General features: G+C 36.0%; 2 protein-coding genes across 3 annotated transcripts in view; one reads left to right on the top strand and one right to left on the bottom strand.

The window, feature by feature from the left end:
- Positions 1-26016, top strand: part of LOC149829790 (uncharacterized) — a 58113-nt gene extending 32097 nt beyond the window's left edge. Inside the window, exon 2 of the mRNA XM_090015632.1 lies at positions 26001-26016. The gene's annotated coding sequence lies outside the window, so the exon portion shown is untranslated. The remainder of the gene's footprint in view (positions 1-26000) is intronic.
- On the bottom strand, positions 12873-25644 carry LOC149829791 (peptidyl serine alpha-galactosyltransferase-like). Of its 2 annotated transcripts, XM_090015627.1 has the most exons (8): positions 25262-25644; positions 24474-24644; positions 23820-24063; positions 23419-23619; positions 22673-23145; positions 15562-15726; positions 15230-15473; positions 12873-14084 (listed from the first exon to the last, which is right to left on the bottom strand). In XM_090015627.1, the coding sequence occupies exons 1-8, from the start codon at positions 25579-25581 to the stop codon at positions 13512-13514; spliced, it is 2391 nt and encodes a 796-aa protein (XP_089871753.1). In that variant the 5' UTR covers positions 25582-25644; the 3' UTR covers positions 12873-13511. The 2 variants fall into 2 exon arrangements, with proteins under 2 accessions (XP_089871753.1, XP_089871754.1); XM_090015628.1 differs by lacking the exon at positions 23419-23619.
- Positions 26017-26367: the final 351 nt, after the last annotated feature.

Below are 26367 nucleotides of genomic sequence, written 5' to 3'. Positions count from 1 at the left end.
AGTGCGTGTTTGGGGGTGCACATATAACTTGCCCTGCCTGTTCTACGACTGAGCATGGTGGTCGGAAGACCACTGCCACCCTCAACAGCAACACCACCTTCCCTGGTTCTGCCAGACTTCCATGAGGACCACCACCGATGTCGACTATAACCTTTGCATGCCAGAACCCTGCCTTCGACGGACGTCACACTCCCTTTCATTTTTAGCTTTTTGGTTCTTTGAGAGGTGGCTGTCAAAGATCGATTGAGCACCCATCGGCCTGTCACCCTGCTACAGCTCCCTCACATCTAGAGATCGGCACAGCCGAGCACCCTTCAACCTAGTCAAGCCACTGCAGCAACCTGGAGTGGTGCAGAACCGCAACACCCTCCTGCTACTTCCCCCTCATTGTCTGGTGCTAGTGGGGTGGTGGTGTACCGCAATCCTTTTCCACCTGTTGTCGCACCATTGTGGTGGTGTAGTCTATCGTAGCTCCACCGCGATCCGTCTTTGCTACCGACCACCAGACTCACGTGGGGGTAAAGGACCCTGCGTGCACAACTCCTCTTCTATGAGCTTGCAAGGATCGAGGCACAAACAGCCCTTGCTGCATTTGAGATTCATTTTATTTTATCCGAAGAATCACGTTATTTTGGAGGAAAACCCCTCTTGGTATTTTTGAAAAACTTTTGCTTCTTTTTCTCTTATCTACACTATTTATGATATAGGGATAACTACTCTAACAAACATGGTTATACGGTTCTAATGCATGCATAAGTAGGGTATGATCTTGTTCTTATGAGATATTATATGAAATGCATGTTTATAATATATGTATCTAATTAATACATATAGTTTTTTTTTTGTATGTATGAATGATATTATGTGATACACATGCTTAAGTTTTATGTGTAAACTTACGTAAACATGTTTAATAAACTGTTCTATGATGTGAATGCATGATATTATATGACTTGCATGCGTAAATTTTAAGAAAACATGTTCAATAACATGCCTATGAAGTGAATACATAGTGTTTACGTATGCATGGTATTATGTTAAGTGCATGCATAATTTTTGTGTAAACATATTCAATGACATACTCTATGATGTAAATAGATATAGTTTTTATGTATGCATGATATTATTTGACTGCATGCTCGAGTTTTATGTAAACATGTTCGATAACATGCCCTATGATATCTATACATATGATTTTCACATGATGTTATATGACTTGCATGCATAAGTTTTACATAAATCTAATTGTCTAAATATTCTATGATATTCATATGTGTAACTATGAGCTTGAATTTACGGATATATATGAATATGCATAATTCATATTTTTGTTATATGCATACTCCTTAAATGTTTCATGTATACATGAAATAATATGGCTTATGATTGATGTGTATAGAACATGATGTTAATTGAGAAATCATGTTATATAATTTTCATGAATCTTAGCATAATATACAAATATGTCATATTCAATTAAAGCATGATATATTTCATAAGATTGTGTAATGTCATTTTGTATACTTGCACTTGATTGCTGGTAACGAAGCATATGATTTGATAAAAATCAATATGGTGCCTTAATAAATTATTTTTGCATAAGTGGCATGTGGCATTAATGTACATACCGTGAGACATGTATGCTTGTTTACTCTTGATGAGTCGGAGGTCTATGACTACTCACAGAGTGCGACAATGCACTATTCTCTGAAAATCAGATGCACACTCTAATTTTGATGATCACTTTCATAAGCAAAATGCTCTTTCAGTTTAAAAATAGCATAGCATGAATGAGTTATATTAATAAAATAAAAATCTACCTTGTACGAGTGGAAGATACTTAATATAAGGCATATGCATTATGGGACTCTACCATGTATGGGTGGATGATGCCTATTTACATCTGGCATGAAAAAAATGTGAAACCTCTTAATAAAGATGATCCAATAGCCCATTTCACCAACTTGGTTCTTATTATGAAGAGGTGGTAAGTAGTACATACTCTAATGGACAATGAAAATCTTCAAACCAGTTTGGGTGAAAATTTTTGAGCCTCTGAATAACCTACTATTTGCAACTTAATATAAAATTTGTGAGCCTCTAAATAACAAGTAATTTGTAGAGCAAGATGCACACATATAGAACTTGATAGTAAATTTGTGACATGTTGTGCTTAGGCGGAGCTTAAATCGCAACATAATGCACTCATGTAGAGCGTGATGATTATAACATGATGTCATTATGTGAAGCCTGATAGTGAATTTGTGACATGTGCTTATGCGGAGCTTGAATTGCGACATAATGTACTCATGTGGAGTCTAATTGTAAGACTCACACATTTTCTAGAGTTTTAAGTAAATAAAAAGAGAAATTTTTTGGTAATTATCCTAGCATTTAATTTAATTTATTTTTAATAATCATTTTTAGGATAATTAATTAGTAAATTATATGGTAGCTACATGAACTAAATATTTAGAGAGCATAAATCTAAAATTATTCGAGTACAAAATTTGTCAATCGAAGTATTTGGATCTGGATCTTGGTGAGCATCTGATCAAGACTCGCTTACAAAAAAAAATCAAAATTTTTGGAATTTACTTGTTCAGAATTGATCGACTTTGGATGTAGAAAACTTAATCCAATATTTAGCTATTCATTGACTTTTACAATTATTTGGAAGACTTAATTAATTATTTCAAAAAAATCTAAATAATTAGGTAAATTAATTATTAATTATTATTTGTGGTAAAATTAGACTTGTACGATGATCAAAACACTGTATGGGTTTGGATCCGCTTTGGCAGACTCGACCCAAACCAAATCCTAATGTAGTTTTGGATCTAAGTTTGGATCTAAAAACCAAGCAGTGGGTTTGGATCCATAATCCAAATGGATCCCAACACCTATCACATCAACACCATCCCCAAATATCCCTCTCTCATCCCATCAATCCAAATCCCAAAGATTCCTCTCATATCACATCAATTTCATTCCCAAAGATCCCCCTCACATCCCATCAACCCAAATCCCAAAGATTCCTCTCATGTCACATCACCCTCTCTCACATTACATCACACTTTTCTCATGCACATCCCTCTATAAATACCCCCCCCCCCCCCCCCGAAGCAGGTTATATGTTCCCCCCCCCGAACAGGGCATCTCATGCTCGGGGGTCCCAAAAAGCACCATGTATTTAAGCCTATGCATCTCATATCCCCATGTTTGTCAGCATTAATTAACATTGGAGTTTGATGCGATTGCAAAGACTTAATTACCCTCTCCTCCATTGGTGCCAAAAAAATAATGATTATAGAAAATGAGTGATTGTAAAGACTTAAGTGCCCCGAAGATGATTATTTAAGACCCAGTCTCTGCACTGTAGGATTATCCAAGAAAAAATTCTCTCCTGGAGGAGGCCATGAACATCAACCCTCTCACTCTCTCTCTCCTTTCTCTTTCTGCTTCTGTGCACATCCAGCAGAAGATCCTACATTGCTCCATCAAGCACCGACTGACCTGCACATTGACTATTGTGGAGCCTGATTCAGAGTTTTTACTCTTACAGGAAGAGGGTTTGGGGGCTCCTCCCAGCGTGGGTAGCATCATTCAACTAAATGAGTTGTGGATCCTGATTCAGAGTTTTTACCCTTATAGGAGAGGGGTCTGGGGGTTCCTCCTAATGTGGGTAACATCATTCAACTTGAAGAGTTGTGGAGCCTGATTCAGAGTTTTTACCCTTACAGAAGAGGGGTCTGAAGGCTCCTCCCAGTGTGGGTAGCATCATTCAACTTGATGAGTTGTGGAGCCTGATTCAGAGTTTTTGCCCTTACAGGAGGGGGTTTGGGGGCTCCTCCCAGCATGGGTAGCATAGTTTTTGCCCTTACAGGAGGGGAGTTTGGGGGCTCTTCATAGCGTGGGTAGCATCATTCAACTTGATGAGATGTGGAGCCTGATTCATAGTTTTTTCCCTTACATGAGGGGGGTTTGGGGGCTCCTCCTAGCGTGAGTAGCATAGTTTTTGCCCTTACAGGAGGGGGGTTTGGAGGCTCTTCCCATCATGGGTAGCATCATTCAACTTGATGCACTGCAGGATTACCCGAGAAAGGAATCCCCCCTGGAGAAGGCCATGAACATCAACCCTCTTTCTCTCCCTTCTCTTTCTACTTCTGTGCACATCTAGCAGACAATTCTACACTGCTCCATCAAGCATCGGCTGACCTGCAAACTGACTGTAGCATGGTTCAACTTGATGAGTTGTGGAGCCTGATTCAGAGATTTTGCCCTTACAGGAGGGGGGTTTGGGGGCTTCCATCAGAGCAATAAAGTGTTTTGTTTAATCATGGTGCTCATGTTTCCTTCGATTGTTTCTTGCTAAAGGTTTTTGTAAAACCCTTTCTTACGATTTTTCTGTTTTTTTTTTCTGGTTTGAAGATGGTGACTTCTGAAAGTTACCGTTGAATTTCAGGAAATGAACCTGTTACAGAACCAGAAATTCTGTAATTAGTTTCGGTTTTTAACAGATTTGAAATATCAAATGAGTTTATAAAGTTATAAAAATTTTCAAATATAAACTAGCCAAATAAATAAAGAAAATCCTTTTTATAGATTTGAAAAATGATCGCCCGTTGGGGAGATATGACTCTTGCAAAATGAACAAAAAACCTGAGTATCTAAAACGATATAGAGTGTGATAGGGTCTTGGTTTTTGACCAAAAACAGGTATGAAATGACCATAAAAATTGCTTAAAATTAGAAAAAATAAATAAGACTCAATAACGAAGATGCCGCTTTTTACGGATCGGAAATCCGATCTTCGGTTAGAGAGATACGCCCCCGACAAGTTGGTCTTGATTCAAATAGCGATTTACGCGTGACGGCTTACTGAATAACACTACAAATCACTTAGCGATTTGTAGTGTATTTCATGAGTCACTATAGCAATTTATGGTGTTGTTCAGTAAATCATTATGTGTAAATCACTATTGTGACTTATAGTATTTTCAATAAATTGTTGTGCGATTTACGGCGTAAATCGCTACCTGAATTAGGACCAACATGTCAGGGGCATATCTCCCTAATCAGAGATCGGATTTCAAATCCGTAAAAAGCGGTGTCTTTCTTATTGAGTCTAGTTTATTTCTGTCAATTTTAAGTAATTTTTATGGTCATTTTTTTTTCTATTTTGATTAAAACCAGACCCCTATTATTCAGCATTATTTAAGTTGCACATATTTTTAGTTCATTTTGCGAGAGTCATATCTCCCCAATGAAATATCATTTTCCAAATCTGTAAAAAGGGTTTTCTTTCTTTATGTGTCTAGTTTATATATGAAAATTTTTATAACTGTTTATAAATATTTGATATTTTAAATTTGTTAAAATTCAGAACTGGTTACAGATTAATCTTATTTAACCATGATTAAACAAAATAGTTCTGGTTTTTTATATATTTGAAATATCAAATAAATATATAAAGTTATAAAATTTCCAGATATAAACTAGACAAATAAAGCAAAAAAACTCTTTTTACAGATTTGAAAAATGATCTCTCGTTGGGGAGATATGACTCTTGCAAAATGAACTAAAAACATGAGTAACTCAAACGATATAGAGTTTGACAGGGTCTTGGTTTTCGACCAAAAATAGGTATGAAATTACTATAAAAATTGCTGAAAATTGACATAAATAAACTAGACTTGATAACAAAGATGTTGCTATTTACGAATCGAAAATCCGATCTCCGGTTAGAGAGATACGCCCCCGACAAGTTGGTCTTGATTCAAATAGCGATTTACGCGTGACGACTTACTGAATAGTGATTTGTAGTGTTATTCAGTAAGCTGTCACGCGTAAATCGCTATTTGAATCAAGACCAACTTGTCGGGGGCGTATCTCCCTAATCGGAAATCGGATTTCCGATCCGTAAAAAGCGGTGTCTTTCTCATTGAGTCTAGTTTATTCCTGTCAATTTTCAGCAATTTCTATGGTCATTTTTTTCCCATTTTGATTAAAAACCAGACCCCTATTATTCTGCATTATTTAAGTTGCACATATTTTTAGTTCATTTTGCGAGAGTCATATCTCCCCAATGAAATATCATTTTCCAAATCTGTAAAAAGGGTTTTCTTTCTTTATATGTCTAGTTTATATCTGAAATTTTTTATAACTGTTTATATATATATGATATTTTAAATTTGTTAAAATTCAGGGCTGGTTACAGATTAATCTTATTTAATCATGATTAAACAAAATAGTTCCGGTTTTTTATATATTTGAAATATCAAATAAATATATAAAGTTATAAAAAAATTCATATATAAACTAGACAAATAAAGCAAAAAAACCCTTTTTACAGATTTGAAAAAATGATCTCCCGTTGGGGAGATATGACTCTTGCAAAATGAAGTAAAAACATGAGTAACTCAAACGATATAGAGTGTGACAGGGTCTTGGTTTTCAACCAAAAATAGGTATGAAATTACTATAAAAATTGCCGAAAATTGACAAAAATAAACTAGACTCAATAACAAAGATGTCGCTTTTTACGGATCGAAAATTCGATCTTCGGTTAAAGAGATACGCCCCCGACAAGTTGGTCTTGATTCAAATAGCGATTTGCGCGTGACGGCTTACTGAATAACACTACAAATCGCTATTCAGTAAGTCATCATGCGTAAATCGCTATTTGAATCAAGACCAACTTGTCGAGGGTGTATCTCCCTAACCGGAGCTCGGATTTCAAATCCATAAAAAATGGTGTCTTTCTTATTGAGTCTAGTTTATTCCTGTCAATTTTCAGCAATTTTTATGGTCATTTGTTTTCCCATTTTGATTAAAAAACAGACCCCTATTATTCTGTATTATTTAAGTTGCACATATTTTTAGTTCATTTTGCGAGAGTCATATCTCCCCAATTAAATACCATTTTCCAAATCTGTAAAAAGGGTTTTCTTTCTTTATGTGTCTAGTTTATATATGAAAATTTTTATAATTGTTTATATATATTTGATATTTTAAATTTGTTAAAATTCAGGACTAGTTACAGATTAATCTTATTTAACCATGATTAAACAAAATAGTTCCAGTTTTTTATATATTTGAAATATCAAATAAATATATAAAGTTATAAAAAAATTCAGATATAAACTAGACAAATAAAGCAAAAAAACCCTTTTTACAGATTTAAAAAATGATCTCCCGTTGGGGAGATATGACTCTTGCAAAATGAACTAAAAACATGAGTAACTCAAACGATATAGAGTGTGACAGGGTCTTGGTTTTCAACCAAAAATAGGTATGAAATTACTATAAAAATTGCTGAAAATTGACAAAAATAAACTAGACTCAATAACAAAGATGTCACTTTTTACGGATCGAAAATTCGATCTCCGGTTAAAGAGATACGCCCCGACAAGTTGATTTTGATTCAAATAGCGATTTGCGTGTGACGACTTACTGAATAGCACTACAAATCGCTATTCAGTAAGTCATCATGCGTAAATCGCTATTTGAATCAAGACCAAATTGTCGAGAGCGTATCTCCCTAACCGGAGCTCGGATTTCAAATCCGTAAAAAACGGTGATTTTTTTATTGAGTCTAGTTTATTCCTGTCAATTTTTAGCAATTTTTATGGTCATTTGTTTTCCCATTTTGATTAAAAACCAGACCCATATTATTCTGCATTATTTAAGTTGCACATATTTTTAGTTCATTTTGCGAGAGTCATATCTCCCCAATGAAATATCATTTTCCAAATATGTAAAAAGGGTTTTCTTTCTTTATATGTCTAGTTTATATCTGAAATTTTTTATAATTATTTATATATATTTGATATTTTAAATTTGTTAAAATTCAGGACTAGTTATAGATTAATCTTATTTAACCATGATTAAACAAAATAGTTCCAGTGTTTTATATATTTGAAATATCAAATAAATATATAAAGTTATAAAAATTTTCAGATATAAACTAGACAAATAAAGCAAAAAAACCCTTTTTACAGATTTGAAAAATGATCTCTCGTTGAGGAGATATGACTCTTGCAAAATGAACTAAAAACATGAGTAATTCAAACGATATAGAGTGACAGGGTCTTGGTTTTCGACAAAAAATAAGTATGAAATTACTATAAAAATTGCTGAAAATTGACAAAAATAAACTAGACTCAATAACGAAGATGCCGCTTTTTACGGATCGAAAATTCGATCTCTGGTTAGAGAGATACGCCCCCGACAAGTTGGTCTTGATTCAAATAGCGATTTATGCGTGATGGCTTACTGAATAACACTACAAATCGTTATTCAGTAAGCCGTCACGTGTAAATCGCTATTTGAATCAAGACCAACTTGTCGGGGGCGTATCTCCCTAACCGGAGATCGGATTTCCGATCCGTAAAAAGCGGCATCTTCGTTATTAAGTCTAGTTTATTTCTGCCAATTTTTAGCAATTTTTATGGTAATTTCATACCTGTTTTTGGTTGAAAACCAAGACTCTGTCACTCTCTATATTATTTTAGATACTCAGGTTTTTTGTTGGTTTTGCAAGAGTCATATCTCCCCAACGGGAGATCATTTTCCAAATCTATAAAAAGGGTTTTTTTTTCTTTATTTGTCTAGTTTATATCTGGAAATTTTTATAACTTTATATATTTATTTGATATTACAAATTTTTAAAAAACTGAAACTGTTTTGTTTAATCTTGGTGAAATAAGATTAATCTGTAACTAGTCCCGAATTTTAACAAATTTAAAATATCAAATATGTATAAAAAGTTATAAAAAATTTTAGATATAAACTAGACAAATAAAAGAAGAAAACCTTTTTTGCAGATTTAGAAAATGATCTCCCGTTGGAGAGATATGACTCTTGCAAAATGAACTAAAAATGTGTGCAACTCAAATAATGCAGAATAATAGGGGTCTGGTTTTTAATCAAAATGGGGAATGAAATGACCATAAAAATTGTTGAAAATTGTCAGAAATAAACTAAACTCAATAAGAAAGACACTGTTTTTTACAGATTTGAAACCTGATATCTATAACAGGTTCATTTTCTGAAATTGAACAATAACTTTCAGAAGTCACCATCTACAAACCAGAAAAAAAAAACAGAAAAATCGTGGGAAAGGGTTTTACGAAAACCTTTAGCAAGAAACAACCAAAGGAAACATGAGCACCACGATTAAACAAAACACTTTATTGCACCGGGGGGAGCCCCCAAACCCCCCTCCTGTAGGGGCAAAATCTATGAATCTGGCTCCACAACTTATTAAGTTGAACGATGCTACCCACACCGGTGGGAGCCCCCAAACCCCCCTCCTGTAAGGGCAAAATCTCTGAATCTGGCTCCAAAACTCATCAAGTTGAACCATGCTACAGTCAGTGTGCAGGTCAGTCGGTGTTTGATGGAGCAATGTAGGATCGTTTGTTGGATGTGCACAAAAGTAGAGAGAGAAGGGAGAGTGAGTGAGAGGGTTGATGTTCATGGCCTTCTCCAGGAAGAACTCTTTGCCTCCCTTGATTTCTTCTCTAGAGAGAGAGAGAGGGTTTTACAGTGTTTTACGGAGAAAGAAGAAGAAGACTTTGAAGAGTCAACATCATCCTCGACTTTCTGGATGGAGGACATGTTTGTCCTTTTTTTGAATGAAGAAAGAAGAAGAATACTTTGAAGAGTCAACATCATCCTCGACTTTCTGGATGGAGGACATGTTTGTCCTTTTTTTTGAACTGTTTATTTTTTCTTTTTTGAATGAAGGGCATTTTTGTCATTTTCTCAAACCCTCACTTTATGAGAAGAATAGCAAGAAAGGGTACTTAAGTCTTTGCAACAACACCAGAGTCCAATGCAAAGTTATGTCAACATACATGGGAATACGAGCCCCATGTGCTTGTATACGTGGTGCTCATTCAAAGCCCCGAACACAGATGTGGGATTCAGTGAATCATCGAGGGGGAACATACACCACCCTCCCCCCCCCCCCCCCCACTTCTCTCGTTCATGCATAACCCAAGCCCCCTTCTCTCACCCTCCCTCACTTTTGTGTCTCTCTCTCATTATTCTCTCACTCACTTGTTATTTCCTCTCTCACTCAGTTATGTGTCATGAGAGTGTCGACCCATACCCTCACAGCCATTGTCCTCTCTCCTCCGACAAGCAAAGGTCCACAACCAGCCTACACCACCACCCGGAGCTCCTCTTCTTCTTTTGTTTTGCTTCATGCAGGTGCACCCAATGCCTCTCCCATTTGTTCCCGAACCTGACTTCCGGCACCTTCCTCTCTTTCTTTCTTGTGACAACACAATGGTCATCCCCACCACCCATCTATCATCTTCTTTTTTGCTAGTTTCTGTTGGCGCCACCCCCATTGCAGTTGGCGCATCCCACACCCAAAGCATGAAGATGTTTTGTAAGATTATGCAATATAATTTTGTATACTTGCACATGATTGCTCATAATAGAGCATATGATTTGATAAAAATCAATATGGTGCTTTAATGAATTATTTTTGCATACGTGACATGTGATATTAACGTAGATACTGTGAGACATGTATGATTGCTTACTCTTGATGACTCGGGGGTATATGACCACCCACAGAGTGCAACAATGCACTATACTATGAAAATTACATGCACACCCTAATTTTGGTAATTGCCTTTATAGGCAAGATGTTTTTTCGGTTTAAAGACACTAGAGCATAAGTGAATGAGTTATATTGACAAAATGAGAACCTACCCTATATGAGTGAAAGATGCCTAATATAAGGCATATGCATTATGGGACCCTACCATAGGTAGATGATGCCTACTAACTTGTGGCATGAGAAAAATATGAAACTCCTTAATAAAGATGACCCAATAACCCATTTTACGAACTTAGTTCTTACGTGGAGAGGTGATAAATAGTATAAACTCCGATAGACAATGTTGTTAATAAATATGTTCATCGAGTGACAATGACTCGATGTCTCCAATCATCAGAGGTAGAGGGACATGGTTACCAAATTATAGTGAAGATGTGGGTGCGACACGGGTGCGGTGCAATTTCAAAAATTTTGGACACGGGGACTCAGCTATATATATATATATAATAAGTCGGCTATAGCCCATTAGGAGAATGCTGCATATGTTAACTATAGACTAACATAACCCATTAGGAGACTTCAACTGTGTACATCTGTCCATCTTGCTATAGCCCATTAGACTTCTCCTAATGGGCTATAGGATATGTCCATCTTGCTGTATACGTTAAGAGTTGCACAGACTGTGCAATGCAGTCTGTGACTGTGCAGTTGCACAGTCTGTGACTATGCAACTGCATTGCACAGTCTGGTTTTATATATATATATATATATATATATATATATATATATATATATATATATATATATATATATAATAAAAAAATTGTTTTTTGTCCTAAAAATGGATATTTTTGGACTCGGTCAAAGTTGACCGAGTCCAAAATGTGAACAGACTCGGCCTCGACTCATTGATCGAGTCTGACTTGGCGTTGACCGAGTCGGGCTGTCTCTGAAGCCGCACCCGTGTCGAAGCATGTCGACTCGGGTGCGGCGCTTCCCTAGCCGAGTCCGTGTGACATAGATCTTAGGTGATAGATATGCATTCTTGGTTGTTTTTGTTTTTGGATATTTATATCTCTCGGTCTGTGCATTGTCTCCTTTAGAGTTGTTTCAGTTAGTTATGCGAGGCATTAAAATATCATAGAATAATAAACTCCCGTATGATCTCTGTCTGACTCGACGTAGTCGCTCAATGTATACCCACAGGGTGGTAAATATTGAAACAAAGACATCTTATTCATATAATGGAAAACATGTCTTGATAATGCATACATTTAGATTCGGTTACTTGCATGATTCAATTAATGACAGATTCATTAGTATCACATGTGTTATCATGTTTTATATTGGTAAGCATACTTGTGTATGTTCTTAATTTTTTAGATGCAATGATCATATAGTTATGTCAACAAATGCATGTTTCATAGCATGAATGAGTGTTAATGGATGAAATGCATACTACTGTGTTTGTTTGTCGCATATGTTTTAGTTTCGTATAATTATGTGATGTTATTGTACCTATCAGGCTGGATGAAGTCTAACCCCTTAATCATAACTATTTCAGGTTATGATTAGCTACAACTACGATGGGTGGATGGGATGGCAGCTTGAGACCAACTTTTTATATTATTTTGTGTTCTGGTTTTGGTTGTTAGAACTTATTTATTTTGCAAATACTTATATGAGATATATGGGTGTTTTGAAACCCTTTTTAATGTTCATAATAATCTTTCCTGCTTTGAATAGTTTGTAGATACAAATGTTAAATTAACTACTCTGATGGATTGAGACCCAAGTCCAAATCAGGGTTTGGTTCAATCCATGGATGTGTTTGGGTACTCGCCTGTAACCCGCTCAAGATTGTCTAACCAAACCCAAAAGAAAGATTTTCGCTGCTTCTTACTCATATTTCAAAAAAAATGGTCTTAAATTTTCAGATTTTAAATTTATTTAACTAAATGGGTTGAAAATTTTGGGGCGTTACACACTCATTTGTGGTTTTAATAACTCAGATAGATATCTAAATGCTTTGGTTCTGGATCAGATCAGCCTTGGATAACCAAGCCTAATTCCGTGTTTCTCACAGCCAAATCTGGAGAAGCAACTAACTAAATGCATTAGGATCAAATGAAAAATCACTAAGTGTGCCGACTGGCCATCTGATTCAGTCCTAGAATAGCAGAGTGCAAGGATACTCATCTTTTAAAAGGCTGACAATTTGGAAAGTAAAAACAGCTCTTGTAGCATCAAATTTAACAATCAATATGCTGATTCAGTTGGAGCTTGCATGTGCAAAAAGCATTTCTAAAATAAATGCAATAAAAATCATGATACAATGACTAATACAACCAATTTGAGAAGCTTTTTTCTTCCGAAGAAGGCATGGATTTTCTGCTTGCCTTACAACTTCAACAGTTACAAAAAGAAAAGAACCCAATTCTATGTTAAGAAAAAAGAATTGCTTCCAGTGAGAAGCTTGTTGGTCCTCTGTTGTTTCTAAAGCAGCTAATCAAACACAAAACCAATACTATTATGAAAGATGAGATATCACTTGGACTTACACTTCAAACCATGCCATGAGCATCCACTCATTCCACACTTCAACAGATATCATTAGCCAAGCACCTACTCATGGATGCTGAATCTATCATTCCCTAAAAGGCCAAAGTTCTCTTGATAAATTAAAGATTTCATATTATCTAGTAGATAGCCTCCCGGTTCATGCTTCATCAACTCATTGATCCAGCAGTTGCTATAAATGTCAGAAAGAGCATGTGTGATCTACAAGGTGTATGCTGAAAATCTACTCAAATGCAAAATAAATTTGGAAAATAAATATATCTCTAGGACTCTAGATTTCCTATAAAAATTATCATGGTGATCACTATCTGCATTTAATTCTGGTACCCAAATGCAGGAAGTTGTATTTCTACTCTTTGCTCTTTGTCTTGTCCAATCTATCCACTCTCTTCCTTGATAGTACTACTGAGAGGACTACTAAAAACCCAAAGACAGAGAGAGTCCACAGGCTGACCATCCAATACCTAGGATACACAATCAAAACATCAGGTGGATCGTGCAGGCTATGTTGTAAATCTCGATACAGTCTAATTGTGGCTTTTTTTCTCTCTTGCCATCTTCCATTAGAAATGTTCATCTGCAACTGAGTTGAATTGTTTTTTCCATCTGATTCAAGGCACTTTCTTCTTTTGTGATGAAGATAAAGGGCTTCATTCAGCTTCTGGGCACACTCAATGCTTAGTTTGTCCCTTCTTAGAGTGCGGTCATCAGTAGTGGTAAGCATGGAAGGATCAGGTGGATCTGGAAACTTTGACCAGCAGACATTCACTAAGTCAGTATTCCTCCAATCAGCTTTGTCAAAACTCCAGTTCCCTACCCCAAATTTCAGCCCATAATGAAAGACCCTGGGTTCAACCTCTGGCTCAGGAACGTAACCAGGATAGATTAATATGTCTGTGTTTATTTTGTGCCTCAGATTTAACTGCATGAAGAAGAAGGTCCAAAGTCAATACGAGCTAAAAAAGGAAAAATTAGTAGTTTTTTCTCATTGTGCATGTGGTTTATATTGGCTTACTTTTGGATTCTATGGTGGATTCATACAATTGGTCTCAGGGAAAATGTCTGAAATCCACACACACAGAGTAAACACATTCTCCCTCTTCAAAACATATTAGTAAATCAGTTTTTATGTGTTGATAATCAAGGGCAATCACCATTGCTATGTTTTCAGTGCATCATGGAAAAACTAAACATATACAGTTGGATCAGCACTTTATTCATTAAAAGGTGAAAGATCAAGAACTTGTGCCTCAGTTTTTTTAGTGAACAATAAATTGACAACATATTCACAAAGTCCCTTACATTACTAACGATGGGGTGTTGTTAGAGAGTGCATCAGAATTCAGAATCCTTTAGAAATGCATCAAGGGTATTTTTGGTATATTTTGGACCGCCAGAGGCATTTTGGTGTTCACCTGTGAACATCTAGAACAAGTTTTCATGGTTTTTCTGGCTCTTTTCTGAGGTCATATCAATGTAAATGTTGCGTTGATTTTGTGTTTTACTGTATCTTTCAGTGTTTGTACATGATGTGCCTTTATAAGGTATGGTGGTCATTATACCAAAGAACCCTAAAGTATATATATAAAGTTATAATGAGATAGGCATCCTATTGTCGTGGCTGGATGACCCCTTGACTGCTACACGAGTTCTCCCTCTTCTCTCTCTCATGCTCACATGCTGATTTATATAAACACAGCATCCGTCAAAATAAATTTAGATCCATGCACAAATACGAATATATGAATTTGGAAGCAACAAGATAAGCAGGCCTAAGGAAGAAAAAAGTAGGTAAAGCAGAATATTGGTTTACAACTTTAAATTCCAAAAATCAATGACTAAACTTGCATTGCTTGCAGATTTTATCTTGCATGAGCACAAAATCAAACAGATGCAGACATGAACTTATTTGTTAATGAACGTGTTTTTTTGTTCTTTTTTTTTTTTGTGTGTGTGTGTGACAGCAAGCAGGTATAGTTTAGATGACTGTGTGTCTGTGTGTTCCGGCAGTATATGTTAGATGATTCTGTGCATGCACAAGCATCTGGTTTTCGAACTGCACCATACCTCAGCCGCACCAAAGGAATAGCCATACATCTCGCTAATCCAACCACTTCCATAAATATCACCAGTAAATTTAGTTGCATAATGTTCCTTGTCAGCCCTTACTTCCTCTGTTTTATGGAGCCAAAATAATGCAAACTTTCGTAGATCATCTATGTGCATAATGATTACTCCACCTACCTTGTCGCATGCTTCAGGGTGACGTGTATGAATTTTTGCAAGCTCATTGTTGCAACCAATAAGATACCTATCACAGCAAACTAATCAGGCATTTAAAAATGATAATTTCAAAATGCTGGCACTGATAAGCAGACATGGTGGTTTTTTTCCCTCACCCATATGGTGTGGATACAGGATGCCCTCTCTCTGCATTGAACTCCCATGGTGTAATCGGACCTCTTAGAATCATATCTGCGTCTAGAATAACAATGTACTCAGCATCTATATCCGCATGATTTAACCAATGAAGAACTGCTGCCGGTTTGTTGATTGCTGGATACCTGAAAAAGTTCACCAAGCACTTGGATCAATAAGCTACATGTTCAACAATATCCACAACAATATTGTAATGCATGACTTTTATAATCCACTTGTCAGCTTTCACATAATACTCAAATCATCAAGAAGACCAGGATAAGATCAGGAAAAGTAGTTCATAAGACTATAAAATACAGGTCTCATAACGTAATGTATGTGAAGCTCTTATACATAAAATAATAACATGGACATGCCAAGGAAATATATACATGTGTCATGTAATCTATTGAATCTTTAATGGAGCTGGAAAAGGATCTTGGTCAACATAAAATGCTGAATATGTATTCCAGCAATGTCCAGTTTTTTCTTTTTTTTTCTTAAGCATAAGGATATTAGCTGCATTCATCTCTACTGCAACGGAACTGCAAGCATAAAATAGTTTATAGGTGTATTATATTGGTATTATGAGGAACTTTTGTCCTTTTCATTTCCTTATACCTTTTAGTCAATGTGCATGAGGGCATTATGGTCATTTATCTTATTCATTCTCCTGTAATAAGAGTTATTAGCAACAAATTCCGTGTGCTTTGGAAGTATCTTATGAAAGTTATGGTTTGTTATAAAAATTTTGTTTGTTATCAATGGCAAGTAGTAGTCAGTTGACTGATGTAGTGAATTTGGGATGAAAAGAGAAGCAACATGGACAACAGTGAGTCACTCCAGTTGTAAAGGTAGTCATCACAAACTACACTTCATGAAGATGGTTACAAAAGAAAAGGGGTTTGGAAATTACTTAGATGGAAATAAAAGATAAACAATGCAAGGGTAAAATCTTCAATCTGGTGTCAGCTAAACAAAGAGCAAATTAGCAAATTAGCAAATTAATCTTGCAAAATCTGAAGACAGAAATGCTTGCAGTTTGTTGAATGAATGCATCAGCAAGCATATTGGGTGCATGTGTCGGTACAAGAGAATAGTGTACTTCAGAAATAAAGCAAATCACTGCAAAGCTTCTACGTGAAACTGCATCAATAACGGGATGTTGTAGTCATTCATATAATAAGTACATGAAAGAAGCGTAGAGAATATAAAATTTGCAAAGGGAAACTAGGATGAAGAATGAGCTTTGAGTCATTGAGTTCCCAACAATATTAAGATCAAAGCTTGATAATGCGAGTGCCTTTTTTTGTAGAGCCACATATCCTTCATTAGCTCAGGAATTAGCAGAAGAGACTAAAATTCTCATGAAACTTGATAACTAAAGATACTAGTGGCTACAAAGAACATATATAGACGTAGTGGCCCTCACCTACCATGGATTGGCTCTATCAATACTGATATGAAAGTTATAAGCAATTTCAACAAAGTGCTAAGGCTCATGATCTATACTTGTCCCAACTTGTAGAAAAAAAGATTTTGAACCTCAACTACCACCACTCCAATATATAGTTTGATGATAAATGAGAAACCTACAGAATAATCATGAATCATACTCATCAATCATGTTTTTTTTTTCATATCTTAAGTCTTTCATGCATAGTCAGTATGCTTCTTGTGCAGTCTAATATTTCAACCTCATGCTCCTCTCCAACTTTTACTGCATTGCATATATCACAAACCTTCATGTTGGTTTCTCAATATATTAAAGAGCCTTATGCCATACCATGGTTAATAAATCTATTTTAATCAACTATAGAACTATGCTGCGGTACAATTCATACTGCCAGTGTCAAAAGTTGGGTCAGCCACTTCATTCTAAATCCTTATAGTAAACCAAATATCTTTTAAGTTTGTCATGTTCTTACACTTTGAATTTGATTTAGCCTTTTTTATTCCTTAATTAAAAAGAGGAGTTCAAAGCCTGCGACATTTTGGATATATAGTCGACTACCTCCTAAAGCACTTCATTTTGTGAAACAAATACAAGAGACAGGTCATTCCTTTGGCTCAAATCTTAACACCTATTCTACCCAATGTTGTAAGTATTGTACGATACATATCGTTACTATTAGCATTTTTTATACGATAAACACTTGTATCACGATACGAGTGTGTATCGTATCCGTATCGGTTTATGATACTCGGACACTTCATTTTTTCCTTCGTACCCGTGTTGACATGCATCGACACCCAAACACGCCATTTTACACTCCGTACATACAAGTTCGTAACTTTATATTTTCAGTATATAATATATATTTTAGATATAGCATATATATTTATATTATATTCAGTTTATTTTGAATTTATTTTGTATTTATGTGGTATTTAATATATATATATATAGTTGTGTCCCCATACCCACATTTTTTGGAATTATTGTGGCATACCCTTCATACTCGTACCTGTACCCACATCTATACTCAGGTGACATAGGTATCAGTATCATACAATACAGTCTTGTATCATACCACATCGTACGATAGACCTTCAACACACTTTAAAAAAGGCCAAATCGTATTTTTTTGGGGGGGTTTAAAAACTTCTTAAGAGCCAACTTCCTCATTTATGTAGAGGCCATTAGAGGAGAACCCATGCACCCCAGGAGTTGTGAAAGCGATTTGGAGGCTGATCCGTGCGCAAGGGAGAGGTTTTTTGCGGTTCGCTAAAGAGTGTATTTCCACCATTTTTCCACTCAAGTGAGATAAATTAAAAAAAAAATATTTTTTGCTTTATTTGTGTATGATTGAAGTTGGAGGAAGGTAGGCTCCTTTCTTTTTTTTATGTTTTTAGAAGATATTCATTCATTTTTATCCCTACTTCCATTTTTTTGTCCTTAGAACTCAAAACATGTCCCCAAGTGTGTTATTGAACATTTTTTTACATATTTGTGGTAATTAGATTTAGTAATTTGTGCCCTAAAAGGTTAATGGAGAGTAGCAGTTTTGGAGGATGCCTGTCAAAGGACCCTGCATTGGAATATTGTACACTAGTTGACTTGGGGTCCCTATTGAAAGGAATAGTGAAGTGTAACTTTTGTAGTTTTGTAATGCACTAAGAATTGTATAGATTTAAATGTCATGTTGTGGGGCATAGCAACTCCACCATGAAATTATGTACCTATCGCATTTCTATTGATTTTCGTGTTGAGTTTCTTACTAGTCTTATTAAATAAGATAAAAAAAAGGTATGAGAACGTGCAACAATTGCCGAAGTAAGTTTTTCAAAGGTGATCCCTAATTTAGAAGATGAAATGAGCATCATCTCAGACTACTGAACGATGCAATAAACGGAGAACATCATTGAGTTGAAGTTTGATATTGAAAATGACTTATATATACAGTCATAGACATATGCTTTTATAACTAAAAATTGTAACTTTAACTTTGTAATAAGTTATGAATTAAAAATATTTTAGCTTTTTAATGTAGTGTTATTTTATCTTAAGCGATTGTGCTTGTGGTGATTAGATTTATTAATAGTTCAACGATATGGTACGATACATATCGCTAATATTAGCATTTTTTATACGATACACACTCGTACCATGATACGAGTGTGTATTGTATCTGTATCAGTTGTATCATAATGACACAGTCCCGTATCATACAATACACCTTCAACATACTTTAAAAAGGGTCAAATCATATTTTTTACTTTTTGGGTTTTAAAGACCTCTTAAGAACCAACTTCTTCATTTGTGTAGAGGCCATTCAAGGGGAACTCATGCACCCTAGAAGCTGTGAGAGCGATTTGGAAGTTGATCTGTGTGTAAGGCAAAGGGTTTTATGGTTTGCTTAAGAGTGTATTTCCACCATTTTTTCACTCAAGGAAGTGAGATAAAGTAAAAAATTCTTATTCTTTGCTTCATTTGTGTATGATTAAAGTTGGAGGCTATGTCACATAGGTGCGAGTGCGGATACAGGTGTGGATGTAGCGATGTGGCAGTTTAAAAAAAGTTGTGTGCGGAGGGTGCAAGGAGGGTGTATATATATATATATATAAACAGTTTAAAATTAACACTAGGTGTATGTATGTGCATTTATGTATTTATATATATAATATAGATAAAACTGGACTTGGTTAGGGTTAACTGAATCTACTTTTGGACAGAAATGGACCTCAATGTGATTGACTTCACCTGACACAAAGGAAGTTGTGTCCAAAGTCACACCGCATGAGTGCGGGTGCGGTTCCCTCATGTAGTGCGACGTGGGTGTGGTGCCCTGTTAGAAGCGTCTGTGTTACATAGGATAGAGGAGGGTAGGCTCCTTTCTTTTTTGATGTTTTTAAAAGATATTCGTTCATTTTTATCCCTAATCCCATTTTTTTCCCTTAGAACTCAAAATATGTCCCTAAGTGTGTTATTAAATATTGTTTGACATATTTATGGTGATTAGAATTAGTAATTCATGCCCTAAAAGGTCAATGGAGGGTAGCAATTTTAGATGATGCCTCCCAAAGGATCCTGCATTGAAATACTATGCACCAGTTGACTTAGAGTCCCCACTGAAAGGAGTAGTGAAGTGTAAGTTTTGTAATTTTGTAATGCTCAGAAGATTTATAGTTTTAAATGCCATGTTGTAGGGCATAGCAACTCCACCATGAAATTATGTACTCATTACATTCCTACTGATTTTCGTGTTAAGTTTCTTACTAGTCTTATTAAAGATGATAAAAAAAGGCACAAGAACATACAATAATTTTCGGAGTTAAATTGCCAGAGGTGGTCTCTGATTCAAAAGAACCATCATTATCTCATACTACTGAACGATACAATAAACAAAGAAAATCATTGAGCTGAAGTTTGATATCGAACATGACTTTTATATATAAAGTCATAGTCATATGTTTTTGTAACTAACAATTATAACTTTAACTTTTATAATGAGTTATGAATTGAAAACATTTTAGCTTTTTAATGTAGCGTTATTTTGTCTTAAGTGATTGTACTTGTGGTGGTGATTAGATTTATTAATAGGTCGACGTCCCCAACATGGTGATGGACCAGTATGTTAGGTTCCAGAAGGTCATATAAGGCATGCTATTTTAAGATGCAGGTTTTGTCATTTAGTGTTTAATGAGGGTACAAACCTCATGAAAGAGCACTTTACAGTGATTGGTGGAAACATGTCATGATGTCCATTGGCTACAGAAGAAGCACGACTTGAGATGCATGATGATTTAGAAGAAATCAGAAATATAAATATTAGATTAGAGCCACAAAGCCCACAACAAGATATCATCTCTGATGTTGAAAGTGGAATGTTTGATAGTAAAGATGATTGATATTGTTGTTCTGTATCTTTTGTCACAAAACTTCTGTGTAACGAGATTTATATTTAGTTGATTGTGACATGAGATGAGACCAGGGTTACCGAAACGCGTCATAGGGCATGGGGAAGCGTGACATGAGATGAGACCAGGGTTACCAGAAGGTTACAATGGATTTAGATTATGCTAAGACATTTGCTCCTATAGCTCAAATTAATACTCTTCGAACCTTCTTGGCAATTATTGCTGTTAGGCATTGGAAATTTCAGCAATTAGATGTACAGAGTGTATTTTTCAAATGGAGGTTATTGATTCAGATGACAGAATGTGATTAACATGGTCTCAAGCAAGTCATTTGAGACTAGTTTCAAAAAATTTAGCTTATCTGTGACTCCTTGGATTTCAATAGAGCTACCATGCTCCAGATTTGTTTGTAACTAATTCCTCCAATAACCCTTTAAGCAGAAAATGAAAAACTAAAGCAGAATTTATGCGGTCCCAGATGTCTCTTACATAAAAAAAAAAACAATTTCTTCAAAAATGCATATAGCTCTTTTTAATGTAGGAAGATTTTTATTCTACTTCCTTCATATAGACCAGTAGTGGAAGCAAGCAACTCCAAAAGTGTCTTGAGATAGGTAGTGGAAGCAAGCTATTCCAAAAATCACTTGCCTTATCCAAGCACTATTCTATCTTTTCTCACACATTCTCATTTGATTGGAGTGTAAAGCAGTCATGTTTAGCCACTGAACGACTTTTCCTTCTTTACATGCAATTGTAGCTAACGTAATTCATGCTTTATCATTGCACAAGCAAGCAGACTAGAGAAACCTTACCTTTTAAGGGGAATTTTTTTTCCCTAATTGGACTTCCATTCAAAATAGCTGAAAAAGATAAATTTTCACAAAACACATCTTTGTGGCCCTTTTGTTGGATATAATTATGAATAGAATATGGTTTCTTGGAAAACAAGAAGAAAATTAAGCATATCCAACATCAACAAAATAAGAGCAAGAAGATCACCTAGTTTTACTTGTGAATTTAAGGAAACAGAAATGTCAGTTCTTATTGATGCTAGAGCATATCATAATTTCCATAAATGGAAAACACTCCCAAAAAGAAAATAAAACTCCAGACAATAAATATCAAGGGTAAGTTTGGTTTGCTGGGTCACGTGATCCCAAATCAAATTTGATTTGGAGTCATATCAATCAGAATCATATGAGACACCTTGTGGTTCTGACTCTCATTTAAATGAGAAAGCAACTCTGATTTGTAAAGGCAAATGAGAGTTCATTTCTCACCACTCATTTTCTGATGTTTGCCTAGCCAATGTTAATGAGATTCATTCGCTCATTTGCATAAGAGTCCAAATCTCATGAGACTCAACCAAACATGCCCCAAAATCCAATTACATTTTCCAAGAAGGCTATTAACGAATAGAAACTTAAACAAGATCTTAAAGCAAAAGAAATTTCTCATCTTTGAGCACAAGCCTGTGGAGACATTACAGGATGTGCATGATATATGTTGCCTAACCAGAATCTTTAAAGGATTCATGGTATAGTTGCCAGATGAAAAGATTAAAAAAAAAGGAAAAGACACTATACAGGCCATTCATGAAAAGAAATGAAGCCATATACCTCAAGAACAACACTGATTGAATGAAAGAATTTTTTTATGGGTAAACAAAAAATGGTCAATGCATAAAAAGATGGAACATAGTTATTGGATAAAAGCTAGTGGCCATCTTACCAGTCTCCTGTCAATGGATGCCGACTCATTGAGGGAACAAAATGAGTAGGAGCCAGATCCTGGCCTTTGTAATTCGTTAGGTCCTCCTTTGCACAGCTCAAAAGGCGTGTAATATTGCCAGGCTGACCACTAAGACGGAAGCTGTGCATGAGTCCAACAGTTTGCCAATCAAAATACGGTGAACATTCAGTTGAGAAAACAGTATGGATTTTTGGCTTTTCTCCTCTTAGCCTTTCAGTGGACTGTGTCCGTACTGCTTCCAATCTTTTACGCATTTCAGGAGTTAATGACTTTGGTTTGGTCAGTTCAGAAAGTCTTTCACTTTTTAAGAAACTTAAATATTTTGACCATGTGGGTTTAGGGCAGCCACTTGCTGCATGATGTATCAGTAAGCCTTCATTCAGGGTATTTATACATTCTATGCTTAGGAACAAGCCTCGTCTTTTGTCAGGATCAGCTTCCATCTGTTGAACCTATGCAAAATCATAAATAAACACTTCAAACAGGGAAAGATAGTTAAAATTTTCTCAATATGATGAAAGAAAGTCAGCTTGATTCATTTCACCTAACATAATGTATTTTGTCCAATAGTAAGAAAAAAATTTATAAACTTCTACAACACCAAATCTACCCTACACACCATTGCTAGCAAAACTAAGTAGATCTGATAAACCAACACCAAGGAGATAAATTGTGTAAGCAGCATTCACATGGAAAAATGAAAGTAAAACTTCTTTGGAGCTTACTTCTCTTGGATATGGAGGGGGAGTGAAAAGCTGACCACACTTATAGACAATATCATCTTCATGGTGTTGTAATTTATTGAAAGACCAATTTCCTACTGAAAATGCCAAACCATAATGAAGAATAAGAGGCTCAACATCCTTTTGAGGCACATATCCGGGGTAAATCATCAGTTCATCACTTATCTTGTGGCGTAATCCCACCTGCTCATAAGAGAAATGAAAATATATATATATATATATATATATATATATATATATATATATATATATATATATATTGCAGAACAGTTGAAGACAGTGCATTTTAAACTTTCTATGTCTAGGCAGGATACATTATATCAGTGAATTTAAGAAGCTAGTACATAATAACTATTAGTTACTGGAAGAGGTTCCATTCACACCTCTGCAGCACCAAAAGAATATCCATACATCTCGCTTATCCAACCACTATTGTAAATGTCACCAGTAATGTTAGTCGCCCAGTGCTCCCGATCTTGCCGTACTTCTTCTGTCTTTGAAAGCCACAATGGTGCGAAGGCCCTCAAATCATCAATATGCATTAGAACAAGGCCACCAACTTTGTCACAATATTCTGGATGTGCCGTATGCAGTTTTGCAAGAATATTATCACAACCAATCAAGTATCTGCAACAGCCATAAGTGATGGACGATCACTCCTGAGATTGTACTGTATAATAGGAGTATAAATAGCAGTAGAAGATGGATGATAGCACAACTAAAAATGATCTAAACAGAAAACAACTGCTCACACCAAGTGCTAGTGTAATATAAGCTTCAACTCATTTTCAATATTCTCGAAGTATCAGAATATTATCACATGACATAGACGGTTGCAACCTTCCTCCAGATAAAAGGATTTGGAGAAATAAATAAATAACCAAGACCCCCTTTAGCTTTCTCCTTTGATAAGAATTTGTATTGGTAAGTTATCAACATGAAACATTTGGAATTCATTTCTCATCAGAAAACGAAGAGAAGAAAAGGAAATTTTCAGGTTTACAAAGAGCATTGAAGTAAGAAGCCCTTCTGCATACCCATAATATGCCGCAACAGGCTTTCCCCTTTCTGCACCAAGCTCCCATGGTAAAAGAGGTCCTCTGACGATCATATCAGCATCCATAATAACCACCCAGTCAACATTCTTCGCATCTTCACTGTGATTAAGCCAATAGACAACTCCAGCAGGTTTATTGATTGCAGGGTACCTAAAAAATGTCACCAAGGAAAAAATTCCATTACTTTCTAGATACCGTAATACCCATTAGATTATCAAAAAAAATAAAAATAATAATACTATTTACTGTAGCACTCTGTCCTTCCTGCTGTCAATGATCATACTAGCACACAATCAGATAGTCGCCACTTGAGCATGATGCATGTTGAACATGAACGCTCAAATGGGCATGCATCAGAAAAGCAATATAACTAGTTTTCAGAAGAGAGTTTCTCAATTTTGTGAAGAGGGAAAACATCCTGGTGAATGCAAATTTTCCATGGAGACCCAGATGAATAAATCATTCAAAAACTAAATAAAAAAAGGAAGCAAACCACAAGTTGGAAATCCATGCACAGAGAAGTTGATCCAAGAAGGACAATTTTCATCGAAATTCATAACCATTAAAACAGCAGAAGTTACCAATTACAGAAATTTCAAATTTCACTGGTCAGAGAGAGAGAGAGAGAGAGATGTTAGCAAAATTTCAACCAGAACAAAACGACCACGCAAATTAAATGACACCAACATCACTCATACCAATCCAACCAATAAAGAAACAGTAAATTGGTGATTTGGGTGTTCGAATTTTGGCCATTTCCAAATTACCAATCGCCCGTCTTGGGGTGCCTGCTCATCGACGGCACCCGTAGGGTGGGCGCCAAATCCATCCCTCTGTACCCCTTCATCTCTTCGTCCGTGCAACTGAGCAGCCTGGTGACGGGCCCCGGCTGCCCGCTCTTCCTGAAGCTGTGCATGAACCCCACCGTCTGCCAGTCGAAGTAGTTATGGCACTCCACCGAGAACAGCGTGTGCATCCTCCACGGCCGGCTCCTCGCCCTCTCGCCATCCGATTCCGACGGATCGCATCGACCAACCATCGCCATCGTCAACACCACCATCACCAAACCCATCTCCCCCCTCCCCATCGAGAGTTTCTTTCACCCAGATGGGTCCTTTCCTTTCTCTCTTCTCACATTTCACGTTCGTTGGTTTGTCTGAATTCCGATTGCCACCACTTTACAGATGTGTCAGAATTGGAAAATAATAATTAAAGTCAACCCGTTTGAGGTTTGAAACGTTCTTGTCAAAAATAGTTTAATTCGAGGATCATGGGGTTGGACGTGAACTATTGAAAACACAACTGCTACCACGGTTTCTGCTCATACTACAGTCTACAGAATCAAAATATTATTATTGTTATCAAATTATTATTATTATTACCACATTGTTATTAATATTAATGATAATATTCTATCAACTTCAGCACCATCATTAGTATTATTTAGTATTTTTATGGATAGAGGGCGATTGAAACACTCCACTGATGTGCATTGGTGATTAATAGGTAAATCACGAGTTTGTTGCTTATGGTGCCATATAAGGGACGCAAATGGATCAGATCCGGAACAGCTAATACATAGAGAGAGTCTGATCCGGATAGGATCGGGAACAGCTAAAAATTACAAAACCTCTCCAACCCATTTGCATCCCAGGTACTACATATTCTACATTGGTAATGGTGGGCTTTGGATCCGGTTTCAAGCCGACTAACTCAATTAGGGTGTGTTTAACTCGGGTCTAGAGTCTCTTGAACAATATTAAAATCGATATGAATCAACTTGAATCGGGTGGAATTGGCCCTTTGATGAAACGAAACTCGTGCCGATTCCACCATTCTTAAAAATCAGCCAATTTTTTGCTGATTTGGCGGA

This window comes from Nuphar pumila, chromosome 8 (assembly GCF_984573655.1).
Source record: "Nuphar pumila chromosome 8, dmNupPumi1.hap1.1, whole genome shotgun sequence".
Taxonomy (NCBI): domain Eukaryota; kingdom Viridiplantae; phylum Streptophyta; class Magnoliopsida; order Nymphaeales; family Nymphaeaceae; genus Nuphar; species Nuphar pumila.
Note: the sequence above shows the minus strand (reverse complement) of the source record. Positions and strands in the feature narration are given on the sequence as shown.

Excerpts from the sequence above, each read along its gene's own strand:
- LOC149829791 (XM_090015627.1), bottom strand. The coding sequence starts at position 25,581 with ATGGGGAGGGGGGAGATGGGTTTGGTGATGGTGGTGTTGACGATGGCG. Across the intron at positions 15,727-22,672 it reads CATCCATTGACAGGAGACTG|GTATCCAGCAATCAACAAAC; the intron begins GTAAGATGGCCA and ends GAACTTTTTCAG. Across the intron at positions 14,085-15,229 it reads ATTCCTTTGGTGCGGCTGAG|TTAAATCTGAGGCACAAAAT; the intron begins GTATGGTGCAGT and ends TTCTTCATGCAG.